At 39.5% G+C, this 18114-nt stretch overlaps 1 protein-coding gene across 2 annotated transcripts; it reads right to left on the bottom strand.

Moving 5' to 3' along the window:
- Positions 1 to 1226: 1226 nt before the first annotated feature.
- Positions 1227 to 16487, bottom strand: si:zfos-911d5.4. Of its 2 annotated transcripts, none has more exons than XM_026350757.1 (7): positions 16330 to 16487; positions 15938 to 16056; positions 15672 to 15772; positions 14440 to 14588; positions 13229 to 13457; positions 11890 to 12110; positions 1227 to 2653 (listed from the first exon to the last, which is right to left on the bottom strand). In XM_026350757.1, the coding sequence occupies exons 2-7, from the start codon at positions 16048 to 16050 to the stop codon at positions 2486 to 2488; spliced, it is 981 nt and encodes a 326-aa protein (XP_026206542.1). In that variant the 5' UTR covers positions 16051 to 16056; positions 16330 to 16487; the 3' UTR covers positions 1227 to 2485. The 2 variants fall into 2 exon arrangements, with proteins under 2 accessions (XP_026206542.1, XP_026206543.1); XM_026350758.1 differs by having other exon boundaries at positions 16285 to 16487.
- Between the last annotated feature and the right edge of the window lie 1627 nt (positions 16488 to 18114).

Here is an 18114-nt window from a genome sequence, read left to right on the forward strand (position 1 = left end):
CAGGTAGATAAAAAAGTGATAACACTAAGTTCTGGATGGTAATGTACTGTAGAGATACATTGGTATTCACAGTGTTTACACTGGGGGCACCATCAGAGCTAAGAGTTATTCCCTCCTGTTTCTCCACTTACAGTAAACAGCTTTTCCCGTGAGGTTAGACTCTCAGTACACAATCTCATGCCTAGGGCCCTTTACAGATGAAACATCTCACAAAGTATCAGCGCTAATAAGAGAATGTTGACCCGTCCCTGATCAGAACCTCTGAGCTAACCGAAGCAGCAAAAAACGCAGAAGATGGGAGGTTCACATAATGGGGTCAAACAGTTTGGCTGTCAAATTGCATCTCAAGTAGGTGAAAGTAGTGTTGCAAACATTTTAGAGAGAAAATACAGTTGAAGTCCTCAAGTGCCGTCTGTATGAATACAGCCCTGTGGTGCAGGGTTTCCAGCAGAGTAGCTCGAACAGTTACTCGTTCCTTCGCATGTCATTTGAGAACGACATGTCCTTCACATCCAGGCTATTCTACAATTCCACGTCCTTTACGAAGGAAAGGTCAAACCGGTCACATGACCTGACATCCCTGTGGACTATGCCGAATGGCTAGAGGTCAGAGTTGGACACCTGGCCTCACTGCAGGGTCAAGACTCTTAGTTCTTCACTTAGTCTCTCTCTATGCAAAGTTATGCAACTCACTGATAGTTAGAACACCTATATGCAGGTTACGTCACATCCAGACTTTCTGCAAAAGAAAACAGCCACATATTTATTGTTAATTGTGTTCCACTATCAACCCGTAAGGACTTCAACTTCAACAGAACCCTCATTGATTCAGTTTCCAGAGGAACTGCAGCCTGGATCAGTTTACATTGTTACCTTGTCACACTATGTTCTGGTCTGATCTCCGTGTCCATTTCCGCTCAGCTTCCCCTCCCAGTCACCACCATACTGTGCAACAGAGCCCGCTTTGTCCCCGTGGCCAGTCACCCATTTCTAATCTCCAGTCTTTACCGCACTGGAGACATGCTGCATGCTTTCAAAGAGCAGAGCGAACTGTTGATGCATGCCCTCCATCTCCCAAATGAAGTGCTGAAGAAGACCTTGTGGTCTAGTAGCGACAAGTGACTCGGTATTAAAGTTCCTTTGCACCATGCAGATCTGGTCGATACCATCCCGGGAGGTAATCATGAGAAGTATTAAATCATTAATCTTTTTATTATAACAGCAGATAATACAATGACAATTAATTAAATGTTAAAAAAACACTTAATGACACCATGACTAAAAAAACATATACTCACACACACACACCAACGAATAAAACAACCATTAAATCGATCAACTGAAGAGTATGGTTGGCAATCATGCTTTTTGAGTTGGCTTGATGCTGAAAGTGCTTTAAGTTTTCTTTAGTAAAACATGACTATTTTTTACTTTATAAACTATAACAAAAGCTCAATAAAACCTACATGCACCCTTTTTTAAGCGCTGTCCCCAAGAACATTCTTTAGTACTTAAGTTTAAATATGCAAAGACAATAAATTCATCAAAATACTTCGATAATTCAAGCAACACTGAATGAAATCTCAAAACAACTAGAGTTTAAAAATGTGTACATATCAGCTAATGCAACACAGCGCTGTCTGCATATCTATCAACGATCTGTCTCTCAGGTTAAACAGTAAACAGACATTTGAAAAACCGAGGAGCTTGAGTACAGTGTAATGATGTTTCAGGTAGATGCCATGCAAACAGATACCATCGACACAGAGAGCTCCTTCTATTGCATTAGCTAAAGGCACTGATATCTTGATGGAAATAACTTCATTTTGGCCACTACCAGGCCCAGTAAATACAATTGCTAGCTGTTAGCGCAGCTGTGTGCGCCCAGTAACTGATGGAAAGTGACTCAGACACAGTTATGAATGGTGCTGGTGGCTGCGCCTGTGCACTCTTGAATACGTTATCATCCCCTCTGTATGGTGGAGCATATTAATAAAGCACCTCACAGTTACACCATCTAAACAGACAGTAAATCACGGTCTATTAGACCAATAGGAGCAGGAACACGCCAGGCCCTCATTGTACTAGAGTCCACCAGTTTTAACCACCACAATTAACACATTAAACACTTCAATCGTGAACTGATGTGCCACAATCAGCTAACATAATGATTCATTGATGGCTAGTGTAAAGTGAAGGCCAGCCCTACAAAGTTAATCAGGCTAATTGTCTGAAACCATCTTCATTAACATAATATTGTTACTGAGGATCAGAGAATCAAGTAAAATCTGGAAAACTGGGTTTTTCTTAAAAGCTGAAATAGTGACATTCACGACTTCTATTCTACTCAGGCACTCAGTAAAAATGTGATGTGGTTTGAGCGAAATTAACAGGTTTTTTTTTTTTTTCCCCCATCTGGACTCATCCTCCCCCTACAGTCCCATGTTATGGTGGTGATCCTCTTTACTGACTAATATATATATTGTTAAATGCTGAGTGTGATACTGTGGATGGATTTTGCTGGGATTTTGGCATCTGTATCCTCTCCGGCGATCCTGAACATCACACAGGTGTTGGAGGGGATGGTGGTGGCGGCGGTCTGGGATTTTCCCAGCCATCCTTGAGATCCACGCCTGTACATTTTAACTGTTACCTGCAGAGTAGGAAACAGAAGAGTAAAAAGAAAATGAAAGTCACATTCAGGAGCCTCTTGTCATCCCTTTTGTGGGTAAAAACTGAGGCAATATTCTTGGTTGTTTGGGGCTTTTGTCTGAGGTCATGACCCTGACTGAGACCTCCTGACTTTTGACTAGACCCAAGCAGACACTCATGACTTTCACCTTTGACCTCTACGTGGACAAGCTGTTCAATTCAATTCAGTTTATTTGTATAGAACCAAATGCCAACAGAAGTCACCTCGAGGCACTTTACCATGGTTTGAGACTTAGCAGTATGTAACAATATGACTATAAATGACATTAAAAAAGCACAACAATCCTTCTTGAGCAGGCACTAGGTGACGGTAGGATAGGAAAAAAACTTTCTTTAACGGAATAATCATCAAGCAGGACCAGAGTTGGCGACCAGTAACCCAGACACCTAAAAACATATTGACTTTTTAACTACACATAGTCTGGTTTTAACTTTTTTACCAGCAAATGACCAAATCTGGCCATTATTTTCTCTATTAATTATTTAACTGACTAGCACAACTTTTCAGGAACCACAACTTCAACTTATTTTGTCTGAAACATTCACACACATCAAAACAAAGCCGCTCTGTTCTCAGTGGAAAAAAACAATGTGAATACTCTTTAGGAATCAGTCAGCTGAAATTTTGATAATTTTAGCAGATGACTGTCAAATTTTCCTGAACCTTAGTAAAATATTGTGCATCTCTGTGAGAAGAGTCATGCAAACAGCAGTATGAAACTAAATAAATATTAAATTAACCTTGTTCTCACTGGGAGTTTTTAATTCCCCTCTACATCTTGAATGGAGTCATACCTCTCTTGATTTTATGTAGGTTGTAGGGCATAATACGCTTTAACACTACATCAAAACTGCCTGTTATGTTTGAGCTTGACAATGGACGCCTTAACTAGATTTAGACATGCAGGTAATTGAACCACATCCATTTCAAAAAGAATGCCTCGCTGCATCTCTTGTTTGGCTGCATTTACAGGGGATAACAGAATATTACAGTGCCTTTTCACAGTTCCATTTTCTTTCACTTTAGCATTAGGCAATTTTTCAATTATTATTTTTTTCCATGTTCTTTCATCCCCAGCTCTCCATAATGCCTGGGCCTTTTAGTTAATGGTAGCGACAGTCAGAGCCCAGTATATCGGCCCTTGTCCATTTTGTGGGTCATTGTGGAAGCCCAATAGGCCTTTTATTACACCGACATCAAAAGGCAGATAAGCATTAGAGGTGGGGAAAATACCCTGCACTAGATATGTTCCCTCTTTCCTTTGTCTGCTATTGAAAGTGATCATTTTAATAGTGAAGAGGTTGGTGAGCTTTGGGGCTGATGGGAAGTGCGACACCCCTGACAGCCTACGAATATGAGCAAGTTGATAACACAACACAAGCGCACAGCACACCCTCAACACCTGCACACTCTTGCCGCTAACCTAATTATCTGCAACAAAGGGCACTGCGATTTCAGACACACATCTTTCCACCATTTACTTACTTATTACTGTGCATTAAAACAGGGAGAAAGAGAGAAAAAAAAAAACTAAACAATTGTGTCTTCTATTGCAGCCTTGGCCGAATGCCACATGGCTTGTATTACAATAGCATCAGACACTTCAGAGTGAGTGAGTGTCTATTAATTTGGGATGCATGACAAAATAGCTTCATGACAGCTGGTGGCAGAAAAGCATATAAACCAACACAAAGACATCAGAGAGGAATTATTCTAACAAATCATACGATGTAATAGTCAGCAATTAACTAATTTAATGGAACTAAAGTAGAGTACTTCCATATACAAGCCCTGTTACATATTTTCAAGCCCTTATAGAAGGAGAAAAACTATTCACTTCATATAGTATGGGCAGGAGAAGAGGCTAGGAGGAAAACCTACTTCCTACAAAATGTACCTGCAACAAAGCTGCACAAACACGTAAATGTATTTTAATAATAGAAAATATTTTTACAAATCTGGATCTGGAGTCCACAACAGCATCTAGTGTTTGTTTAGAATAAATTGTGCAAAAATGTCGCTGTCATTTAATCCTAATTTTGTCTAATAACATTTTGCAGGATTACACTAAATTGATATAAGTGTGGACATTCTATTTAGTGGCAAGTTACTGTATATCATCGGGATTCACATCAACCTTGTAATGCCATACAGGAAGGATGCCGCAGCCTTTGGCATAAAATCAAAGAGGGTAGTCCTGTGTGGTCTTGACAACCTGTCTGCCAGGTGTATTACAGAGATGGTGTGTCAGGTACAGGAAGTGTCACTGCATGTTATACTCTCAGCCACTTGAGGCGAGTGTAAAGATGATACTGTATCTAACTTTGCAGGGCAAAGGAACAGCTGAGATAAAACAGATTAGCTAGACGTTTTTAGAGTGCAGTCAGCCTTCTACAGTACATTTGATGAAATGTACCATGTCACAGCTACACAACTTTCAACAAGCCAAGAGGAAAAGATCAATAGTTACTAAAAATAATCTCTCACTTTTGGCTTTTGAATTTTCCATAAGCGTATGAGAATCATTACTATTTCAAGCACAGACAGGCCTGAATTTGTGTGTACAACACTTCATGGCGAGGACAGGACCCTTGGGGCTAAGGTTGGGTGTCACACAAAGGGCTGAGAGCTCACTTAACGGTGTCTGCTCCTGAGCTGCCTCTCACTTTCAGTATCAGGGGAGTCGTGTGAATGACATCACTCCTCAAATTTCAACAAGACAAACTCCCGCTTCTTATTTACCGTCTGCTAATAGTCATAAATCCTGCTCCTGCCTCACTGTTCACCTTTTGCCCTTTTTAAGTCAAGACAGCTCTTTCTGCGTCCAAAAAGAGAAACACCTCTCTGCAAATAGCCGATACAGATCTTTACCGGTTTCCTTTCCTACTACCTGAGTCACTTTTGGTGTAATGACAGTTCAGGAATCCCCAATTACTTTTGATCAGAAAACAAAACATAAACATGTGTTATGAACTCTGCACTCTGACTATACACTTTAGATCTTCTAGTTGTTTTAGTACCAATGTCATTTTTTGCAATGTAAGGTCTGATCGGTCTAATGAACTTCAATAATGCGAGGGACTTATTAGGTAGAGACGTGTCACCACCTGCGTGTACTGCCATTCACAAAGTTTAGATTCTCCCCCTGATAAAGTCAAAGAATCTCAGCAGGGTATCAGTCAGCAGGGGCTGTAACCCGGAGCCATGGGTGCAGTGTTTCAGGTGAACTCTGAGTGAGCGTAAAGCCACACCAGCTTCAGACGACGGGTTCTTTGTTCCACGCCGTGTCTCACCAGACACAGATGGGGAGGAACACTGAGTAACACACCTCTGGCACAGCAAACATCTTTGTCGACAAGCCAAATGCAATGGAATCTGACCAAAAGTGTTTCGCTGTCATTTTGGCTAGATGTAACAAGGCAATTAGGTAAACACCGTGCGGTTTGGCTCACCAGATGAATATATTAACAACCTGCTAAGAGGGTTGTGAATCACAGGAGCATCAGTGATTTATTTTAATTATTGAAGCTGGTGGTTTGATTGAAGACAAATTATTGTTTTTGTCAATTTAATTTAATTTTGGAAGCCACAATTTTACTCAGCAATAATTATTCAAAACAGAATATTGATTAAATAAATGTTTAATAACATGAAAACTCTTTCTTCTCCTATAAGGTGAAAATGATCCCAGAATTACGTTTCTAACATTGTTCTTGAATGAGATGGAAACAGTAAGTGTTTCTATCATTAAGCATTAGAAACATGAAAACCCTGACTATTTATACAGGGATGTTCATATCCAATGTAAAGAATTAAAAACTAATAGGGCATCAACTGCTTGTCTGAAGTGTCACTACAATACATCCTGCATGAAATAATCAAACACCATATTTGAACTCTTATGTGATCCAGATGTTGACCGCTCATTAGGATGCCTAAACTTTAGCTTGGTGACATTACTGACTACGTCAATAACTCCATTTGTCTAAAGCCACGAACACATAAAATGACCGGCTAGGTTCTGAATAGCTCCATCTCTGCTTCTAAACAACCTGCCTCAGCTAACAGGAAGCCATTAGACTCTCAGCAATAACCATTTACATCCATTCACCCTTGCACTGACTTTATTTTCATCCACATAAGTACATTTTCTGAGAGAGATTAAAATATGAATCCCCCTCCCTTTTCTCCTCAATGGGTCTGGTTGTCTGGCTGACTTGAGAGGGCACAATCTATGACTGATTTAATTTGCTTTACGAACATCTCTAACAGCATTACCCCCAGAGCATACACTGACTGCCCCCATCTGACTCCATTAACTCCCAAATCAGGTTTAAAGACCATATTGATGCCGTACGTTATTAAGGGTGATTATCAAAACAACAGACAATGGGCCAAAGTGTCTGTTAACTAGTTTATCCATAATTTCATGTAACTGTAACAGATGGCAGGGCTGCACACAGTGGCCACACACTGTCTGGAAAGAACCACATATTAGCCTTTACATTAAAAGAACGATAGTCTGCTCGCAGGTGGTCAGAAGAAATGGTCTGAACACACTGAATAAACTGTGGTATTAAATGTCAAACCCAGAAATGCTTGAAGAGCCCAAGATAAACAACTAATTTCAGAAAACAGTGAGAACCAATTACAAACTGCCCTTTTTATTTTTCTGTAACTGAGGCTCTTGCTGCACTAAAAAAAAAAAGTCTGATAAAAAATGTTAATGTTGCCGTTCAGTCCACTTCACCACCTTTATTCTCCTCAATTAACAAGAATGGCTTTTGAAACTGTAATTAAGTGTCTCTGCTCCACTCAGCCTCTTCATTATTCATGAATCCCTATTGATCATATCTTACAGCCCATACTGTGGGGATCACTGTAATATCCTGAAGCCCCAAAACAAATAGCTGAGCTTCCCAAGATAAAATTAACATCTTGGCCAGTTACCAAGTTCCTGGAAAATACAAAATCCAGCATCTGATGCCAAACTCAATGATGTCAGAGAAACATTATTAGAAATAATTGCATACTTATTGCAGAAATGTGTCATTGCATGGGTTTGATATTACTGTTTGACTTCCAGCGGAACTCTATTGTCACAACATATATCATTTGGGATGCAAGTAATGATTAAGAAGAAGTTTTTCTCTATAAAACATCAGAGCCCAATATGATGTCAAATATATTCAGATGTCTAATCCCCTTGTATGACAAGCCACAACCAAAGCATAAGTAGCTTGTTATACAAAAGTCAATTTTCTGGATGAAGTAATACAAACTAAAACAATTATTAAACTTTTTTAAAGTTTTGATATAAAGCACCACAGTGGAACATATTTGTTTAATCATTCTACATGTGTGTTTTTTATCCATATTTATTAATGATATAAAGGATATAGTATAAATTGGCTAACTAATCTTTTTAAAAGTTAGGGTTATGCATTTATCACACAGTCCTATGGAAGAATAAGCAAAAGCTAGGACTTGTAGCCAATTTCACCTTACGTGTTATTATTTTAATATTTATGAGCAGCACAGTATTACCTACTATGTGTCTCGAACAATCACAGCTCGTCCCACTTTCAAATAAATTATTTTGTAAAGAATATTAATGGCTTCGAGCTTTATTTTAAACATGTATTCAAATTTACTGAAACTCAATCTCCACCTGTGTTAAGTAGGAATGTGTAAAACATGAACTCCACCGGTTGATGTTTAACTAAATTAACAAGAGCTCTTGAAGGGCCCTTTAAAATGACTGGTACTGCATGCTGGGCGATGTATTTAGAGGAGACACATTGAGTCATCTTCAAATTGACAGATGCAGAATCTCTCCACGGGACTCTTCACTGAGGCTTAGTGTTAGTGAAAAAAATAGACTTTACCAAGTTTAATCACATGCTATTACAATGCAGCTTTTATCATTGCCTTCCACTGTATCAGTGCTGGTGTCTTCACTAGTTCATTACAGACACTTGTGATTCTGCAGCACTCTTCTCATGTGTAATTGCACGGCCAGCTTTCCTCTGTGGCTTCCTACACACACTCTGGTGTAAATTATTTCCAATTCCGGTTTCCTTTTGAGAGCGATGGTGCAATTACAGAAATCTGAACATCCTGGTAATTTCCCCACAATTTTCATTTTTGTTAAAAAATACTAGGCAGCTAATATATCGCTTTTTTTCTCGGAAATTCTTCAAAAAGTTCTGGTGAAAAGTGTGCTTTAGTAAGTTTAAGTGAGTACTTGGCAAACTCGAACAGTGACGTCTATGGGTCTGATGATGCACTTAATTACACATCAGGTTAAACAATTTAAGTCCATCTTTCTGAGTTGATGTCTGGTAACTGAAAAAAATACATCTTTGTTTATCTGTGGTCAGAAAAACATTTACAAGTACACAGACATTAAGACACGTCACTGGCACTGCCATTATATGGATTTTGTTGTTTACACAGCAGATATTTTAGACTATGGCTAAGTATTCTTTTTTACCCTGCATAAAAGACTAAAAAGTCACAGCGGCTGCCAGTGTTATCTATTTAGGCAGTAGAATTTGCAGGCTTTGTAAATGGCCAGCTCCTGGCCCTTTGTGTGTCTCCATTCATTATCACCACAAAGCGGTTGATGTCTCCCCTCTCTGCCTTTTCTGTGCGAAGCACTGAGCACACCAGCCTGTCCATTACATGCCTGTGACACGTGCAGCCTGGGAGATGGCCCAACAGAGAGGAATGTCAGCGTGGAGTTAAATTAACAAGCTACATCTGTGTGAAATCTGTAGCGAGTCTAAGAGATGACATGTATCTCAGGAAACCATCTCTGATTATTTGTTAGTTGATATGTTGTCAGTGAGTTTGCAGCTTTCTCACTTGGTGGCTTTGCTTCTATTAATCAGCTGACAGGGCGGTGTAGTCAAGTTACAGTTGAAGGAACTCAATTGTTGTTTCTTAGCTATGCAATTAGTAGACACTGTATATGCTCACTGTGAGACCTTTTTAATACAGGGGCTCCATTTGTGCCCCTCCTGAATAAGATTGATTATATCAACTGGTAGAAAGGCCTCATGAACAGTCAAATATCACAACAGAAGACGACATGAAGATGAACAACATAAGTAACCTGCACTTTAAATTATGACATGAATAGATCTTTAGCCCTTTTCTCTCTCCCTAACAGACACAGACACATTCGCACACACGCATACACACTATAATTACCCCTCAATCCATACAAATTGAATGAAGCCAGAACCGTGTTCTAAGAATATAGACCATAATTAATAAATTACAGCCACTCTACTCAATCATTCTCCACTTTGGGGACATGTAGACATCCCATTTTCCGCAGAGTAATTGACTGAGCCCGCAGAAAACACACCTAGTGCCTCCATGGTGGCTTTCTGGATACATCTGGCACCACTTCTTACAACCAAACAGATGCCTGAGTGAAACTGTAGGCCATATCGCAGATCTTCTAGCCTGTGTGTTTACAAGTAACAAATCAAATGCATGCATTATTTCTAGGCTCTGAAAATACGCCTGGGGGAGCTATCAGGTTTCTTCGTCACCCCCCCCCGGCTCACAAGCTTCCCCTCGCAGCTGCTACACTGGATGGCACAATCACGTAGAGCAAAGAAAAAAAACACTTCAAATGTTTTTACTTAAGTTAATTGTACAAATCCATGGTAAAATCTATTTTACCTAGTGGTTACTGCAGCTCAATACTTGCAATCTGATAACAAGAAAATAAGTATGTAGGCCTGCATATTGTTTTCGAACATACTAAATAGGGTTAAACAGACACAGCAAATGACATTTACCATTTATTCCAAATTACTTCAAATATCTCTGTGAAATATTGGGAGGGGGTGCCCCTCACACTGACTCCATTTAGAAATATTCCTTTGAAAATATAATTCATTGTCATCGTGTGTGTCCCTCTGGGCTAGAAAAGGGCTCACTGGAGACCGTCTAATGATTGTTGGGTCATGTATCAAATACACAGCAGCTGGAGGCGAGAAAGGAAGAGTACATGCAGTCTGGGTTTTTGGGGACGGGGCGGGGGTGGGCGAACCTGGGTGAGCCTGAGTGGAGTCTGTAAGGAAAGCCCAGACTGAGTGTTTGGGTGATGATGGTGAGTGTGAAACACTAATGGAGGCTGAGAAGGGGTCACACTCACTGAACCTTAAGACCTCGGATTTTAGTGTGAGTAAGAACAAACCTCATTCTGCACATTTATTTAACAACCCTGCTTGCTCGAAGCACCAGTGAACAAGCAAAAAGTATTTGTTTGTGAATGCTTTTAAATGCCACCAAATCTAAAAATGAACTGTAACAGGTCTGACCTTTACATTCATTGCCAAAGTTCAGATTTCTTTTCATATCACCTGGAGACACAACATTTAACTAATCTGGTGTATCCATTCATTACCACACATTAAAATATCTGGCATGAGACTATGAATAAGCTCAAATGTTTTTAGACTGTGTGACTGCTTTGATTTTTTTTTTATTAAATCAAATGAGCTAATGAGTACCTTTCAGGTAGGCACAATGACTTAACTCAATCAAAACACTGACGAGTTAAAGCTGCAATTAACACTGGGGAGTGTGGAAATTATATGAGAGAGCGCACTACAGTCAGGTCAGTCAAACTGTTCTTTTGTTTTTTTTAATGGCTCATTCATCCTTTTCTAGCTTGGAAAAAACAGATTTAAAAATAGAGTACTATATCTTTAATTGCTCTACTTTTAAATACATTTAAAAAAATAAAGACTAGGAATAAAGACTAAGAATAGGATAATTATCCTCCTGATGTGTTGTAAAATCTTTAATTATTTTGACCAAACTATTACTGTAATCATTCAATCTGGTGTTTAGACAGCCATTTTTAAATTAATATTGACCCCGATTGTTGTCAAATAAACTGTAAAATTGCCGTCATGTTCTGCAGTCATGAGCATAAATGAAATAGTGTTTTTCCAGAAACCAAATTGAAAAGGGGAAAATTTTGTGAAACAGTCATAAAGTACTACTGCCCCCTGCTGGTCTTTACATCTATGTTTGGCTTTATGCTTTAGGCTGTCATTGGATGTCACTGACACAGTATTCAGCCCTCATTTACAGACAGTACCTCTGGTTCTGGTAGCTCATTGGAGGCAGGATAGTCAACTGACCTGAGGAGTGTGTCCCAGCAGGGCCCACAGCAAATCTGGAGACAGGTTCTTGACTCGTGAAAATTCAAGCGTGTCTGTCTCTTCCCGGTTCAGAGCGATGTACTGGCAGCCCTGATAGTCTCCTTTCAGCTCCCCACCACAGTTGAGCTGCACCAGATCCCACGTCCCCACCCTCCTCAGGACCTCACGCACTAAATCCATCTGCCTGTATGACAGATGACCTACAGGACAAACAATCTGTTAGCATTTAGATTCTTTCATGTTTTAGATCTCAGTAACAGACAAAAGCAACATGTTGAGTGTTATAAATATCAGATATATCAGAACAGTGATTGGATCTCTCAACCAATATTGAACCGGTGCGTCTCAAAAAGTTTAAATATCATAAAAGAGTTACTGGACTGTTGCTCAGTGGTCCTCCTGCAAGTGTTTGATTCTGCTCTGTCCTGTGACTATACAGAACGGACGGTTAGAGCATTACTCTTGTTTAATGGATCTTTTCTTAACACTAAGAGGCTGCATCAACCATGGCTACATGACTTATATGACACCCACAACATTCTCACTTCCTGTTCTTCCGCTGTTCACCTCTATGCTGTCCTGATTTTAAACTGTCCCTCATTCTTTACTAATGCTCCCTCTGTAAAGTCTTTGTTTGGGACGAAAGCAATTTAAAAACCATGCTCCTAAAGGAGTCTAAAGAAAGAGTGGAGAGGCACATATTTCAAATAGCTTGAAGTCTAGTGTGAGGTTTCTATAGTCAGTGATGATTTGGGGCCATGTCATCTGCTGTGGTCGACCATGAGGTTTTAAACCACTTCATGTTTCTGTCTTCTGAGAAGCTTAAGTGAGATGCTGGTTTTTTTTTCAGTAGGACCTTGCACCTGCCCACTGTGACAAAACTAACACTAACTGCTTTGCTGAACATAATATTTCTCTGCTTTATTGTCTAGTCAACCTGCCTGACCTGACCCGTATAGAGAATGTATGGGGTATTGTCAAGAGGAAGATAAGACACACCCGACCAAACAATACAAATGAGCTGAAGGCTGCTATCTGAGCAACAAGGTCTTCAACAGGGCCACCATCTGCATACCACATGGCACTGAAGCATTAGTTTTTGCAAAATGCCTATTGAATGCATATATGAACATTATTTTCAGAAGTTTAGGAAAACATTGAGATACAGGATAGGCTGTAATAATCTTAAATTAAATTAATTGAAATGCACATTATATAAACAATATTTTACTTTTTAAATGAAATTCTATATTTTTTCCCCCACAATAATCACATTTTTTTTTAGATGCACCTGTAAATCTTTTAAGGACCCACTCACCAGAGAGCCAGGAGGGAGTCAGAGCATCTGATATCCAGGCCATATAGCCCTCCCTGAAAGACCTGAGGAAGTTGTCTATCTGGCTGTGGGAGACCAGCTCCCTCAATTTCCTCAGGTCCTCATCCAGCTCACAGTCTGGAGAGAGGAAGATGACCCTGGAGAAGAAGAGGCTTTGGCGCACAGATACTCCACTCCTCTTCAAATGGCAGTATAGATTAGTTGTTTTGGTCTATAGGAGAAAATGATTAAATGGAGGGATTCAACTACAGAAATGTGTGGAAAATGTATAGAAACAGTGAAACAGGTCACAACTCGTGTTAGATATCAAACTTCGATACTTTTTGGAGTCAACTTCTTACTACATTTTCTGTGATCAGTATCCGGTATAAGTTATTTATCATTTAACATTACATAGCTCAAATTATTTTGTTGATTTAAAAAAATTTAAATAAATAAATAAACATTGCCAGTAGCTTTTGTATGACCAACAGAGACACTGGATTCACAATGATGTAGGTTAGGTCAGGATATTCTCTTATCAGACTAATCCAGTAATTAACTTATCATTTCAGAAGGTAGATAATTCAAACCTGATGTCAATGAATCCAGATAAGAGACATTTGTATGTGCTACTATTCAGCAGAGTGTCTCAACAATCATACTGTCTAATGGCACATATGCTGCACTTTTTCATCTCCAACAGTACCCAATTTAAGAAATTATACATCCTCACAGACGGCCGAGCTGTATCTGCTTTGTGTAGGTTAATGGAGTTAATAGATTCAATTCAAGCTGAACTATTTTAATAATGCACTGAGTATTTGCTGTCAGACTCTTCTGTCAAGCTTCCAGTCCAAATTGAACATCTATAGAGATGGAAATGAATGACTCCTAACAGACCTAGGCACATAAGGTGACAGCTGTGTTTAGGCACCTGCCTGCTTTCACCACCTCCCCCATGAACATAATTATGGCCTTTCAAATGAAGAGCATCCACTTGGGAAGTTTAGGAAGCCCTGCTGTAGTGTTAGAAATTTCCATATAAATTGTTAGGGTGACTCAGATCCTCTTAACCTAGCTGTGGTTTGGATGAAAATAATGTAGTGGACAATCGAATGGACCTCTGACTTCAGTGCAACAAACCGTTTGACACTTAGATGTTTACGATGGTATTTTGACGTTTCTGCTAAGTGTGTCTTTTTATTTTTTACCATGATTGCTTTGAGGGGATCTTCAATCTGTTCAATGCAGGTATTGGTAAAGTTTTGGTCCTCTTCTTTCACTTGCACATGCCAGTTACGGTTGTGAGCAGACACTGTGCCTCTCCAGGGTTTAACATCTATGCAGAAGATCCCCTGGCCTTAGTAAAAGAAAAAAAATCAAAACAACACATACACACAGACACACACACACATTCATTAGAAATACATTACACTAAAAACCATTAAGTAAAAACTAACATTAACAAAACCAACTGTTATGATATGTTAAAACAATATACACATATACAGCACAGCAAAGTGCTGTAGTAATACTACTAATAGTAAGTAAATGTATGGTATATAACCTGTTTAATATCACTACATCGTTTAACTATTCAAAAAGATACAAGCTCACAACAATCTGCAAATGCACAAGTGGTGTTGAATGATTGGTCAGTGTGAAAAAGTTAAATTAGACTGTCACAAAACATGAAACAAACTATTTTTTCTTTGGTCACATAAAATCTAAATAAATTAAGTTGGATCAGACCAGTATATTTATCGCAGACCTGGCTGCAGTGATTGTATACAGTACAGGAGTGGAAGAAAAGAGAAAATTGTCCCCTGGCTTGAATCCAGTAGCACACTTTTGGTGTAATTTAAAGCTTAACGTGGAGCAACTAAACCCCTCCAGCAAAGAGCAGCTGAAAGGAATAACGCAAAGAAGACACACTTTTCTATTTCATGGGAAAGATCTGTAATTACTTTTCATTTTTGGGTGGACTCGATACTGTGCATTGTACAGTGTTTTTCTTCTGGATCTCGGTAATCTGAATGTGAAGACATTCTGACATGTCACAGTGGGGTAAGGATTGGCATAAATGATAAAGTCAATGATGTGTAAACTCGATTTAGCTGCTTTAGTTTCAGCCTCTTGCTTTTGTGTATCTTGGCTCATTGTTACGCTCTCATAGCGCACTGGGACATGAAAGGGACATGAAAACAACAGACATGCGACTTATGCTAACAGCTGTGCTTTTCTACTTTAACACTTGTTAGCTGTTAGCGATGCCTTTTAGCATGACTCATCAAATCTTAACATAAAATGTAAGATTCAGCATCCCTACATCACAAAAACCAATACTAACCTAATATGGACCTCTATGCCACAATGTGAGTAATAGATTGATTGATTCATTTGTTCATCTATTTTGAAACGTTATTTCACTCTAGATATCCACCTGTGAGGATAACAACGTTGATGTCATCTTTGGTATTCTGAAACTGGTCTGGGATCCGCAGATTGCAGTAAACATCTTCCTTTTTCAGCCCGGCCAGTCTCCTACAGTGCAGGAACACAGAAGATAAAAGATAAAAAAAAAACAACTGAGGTGAGAAAAACAGAAACATAGAGTTCACTGGAGAGTTGGGTTGTAAATCATTGTGGGTTTATTATTATTATTATTCCTCCACAGTTCCTGAGTCATTGTGCAACTCAGATACTCACTTGACCTGCTGCAGAAAGTCAGCCAGTGTTGGTATCTGCTCCTGGCTCTGGCCTTGGGCACCCTCCGAAGCTCTGGAGCTGAGCTGGAACTGGGTAAACAGGCTTCCAAGCATTCTCGGCTTTATGTGAGAGGGGAAAAACAGAAAGATGGACAGAGACAGCAAATACAGTTAAACTACTTTAGCTTTAAATAAAGTTTTTAAACGATGCCAACATCAAGCCAAACACAACTTATGTTCTTTTTTATTCATGCAAACAAGTAAAAAAACAAACAAACAAAAAACCACACACACACACACTGCTTCAACCTTTAAAAGCCTTTAAAAGCATGCTAGCTGCTAAACCACCTGGTCGACGCCACTTGAACTTGAACAAACAGGATAAATACACACCGCTGAGGTCTTTCGTTGTTTCAAACCGTCTTTGAAGAAGAGGGGAAATGAGGGAAGTCACTTCGGCATTTTTTTTTTCTCCCCCCCCCCACCTCACCAACTGCTGAGCAATGTAACTCTATCCACAAGAGCAGTTTCCCAACTTCACCGCCCTCCACCAGCTGCACCTCACTGTTCCTGGAAGAAGTAAACAGCGGACCACGTGCACCACCTGCAGCGTCATATTTCCCCCACACGGGGGCGTGACGTCACGACACGTCACTCAGCGCTCAGCTGCTATTTGCATGTGATGATCAGCTGATGATGCTTTGGATTGACTGACAGGAGGCGACCTCCACTCCTTCGCATATGTGCTCATCTGTAGTTGTTTGTTGCTTGTAGTCGCATTGCCGGTCTACTAACACTGCGTTTTGCTGTAGTTTACATCCAACCAAAGTCTTAGAAGATGTTTCACTTCTCTTTCTGGGATATTTTGCAGATGAAGACCAGGCCTCTGACATTTTTTAAAATCTGGGTGTTTGCCTGTTAAGTAGACCTATTCAGTAAAGCATCCATGTTAAAGTCACAGCGGCACTAAACATGTACTAAAATGTAGTCACATATCATAAATATTCACTGTGGTAAAGATTAGATTACAGATTTTACTCTTGTAAAGTATGTATCGCAATATAATCCAATTAATTCTAAGCTGTGCAGGATGATGCTGAATTGTGGAATAAGATTACATTTCATAAGGTGACCCTTACAAATACAATGAACAGACTTCAGGTTTATTTCAGAGTTGCTTTAAAATGACTTTACACTTCACAGTACAGGCTTTGGGAGGACATAGTGTTTTTGTGAACTTGCAGGTAGTCTGCATAAATGACTGGCTTACACATGCGACAAGGAGCCTCACACCCTGCGCGAGCCTAGAGGATATTACAAAAGTGATGAAGAATATTTAATTCAGTAGTAAATACACAGCGAATATCTCAATATGGTGATAAACAATATCCGGATAGCACAAAATACTATGAAAGAGCTTAATATCAAGAGCAGATAGCCAAATCAGCTCATATGGGCTCAATAGAAGCCAATAAACAAAGGCACTCTGCCTCTCCTGACCTTCACTTCTGGTTTAGATGGGAGCGATAAAGCAGGCGCAACCTCAATAAAACCCATACAATGGAGTAAAATAAACAGATATTAAATTAAATCAGAGGCAATACTGGCTGAACTGCTGCAGGAATTCAAGAACAAAAGCTTCTTTGTGCAGTTTAATATTGTCTACAATCACCACCTCATGATACATTTCAAATCATTTTCATCTCTTGCCTTTACGTATCAACACATATAATCATCTTGTATTGGAACTTACAAATGACTTGTGTGTGTGAACGGCCATGTTCATACTTATATTAAATGTGCGTCATGCTGCTAGTTTGGCCTTTTCAGTTGGAGCTAATATAAAATTCATAATCCATCTCATCTCTGACTGTCGGCCATTGTTGTGTCAAACATTGTCATGTTTGTCTTGCACCAAATCTACCCTGCACCGGTTTCTATTCTTATAGTCATTATATTAAAATACCCCAAAAACTATTATTCAGCTGCAGAATATATACTGCTGCAAGACCCATGTTGTTTTCATTATCTTGCCACGGACTGGCCTTCAAGCCCTCTTTGGGGCTTCTGCATGCTTCAAGTGGCTCCTGATGCCTTGCATCTCCCATTGTCAGTGTTAATGTCATTTTCAGCTAATGCACTTGAAGAGCTCCACTGCGTGTGTGAGGAGTTGCTGAG

Source organism: Anabas testudineus, chromosome 19, assembly GCF_900324465.2.
Source record: "Anabas testudineus chromosome 19, fAnaTes1.2, whole genome shotgun sequence".
NCBI classification, from domain to species: Eukaryota; Metazoa; Chordata; class Actinopteri; order Anabantiformes; family Anabantidae; genus Anabas; species Anabas testudineus.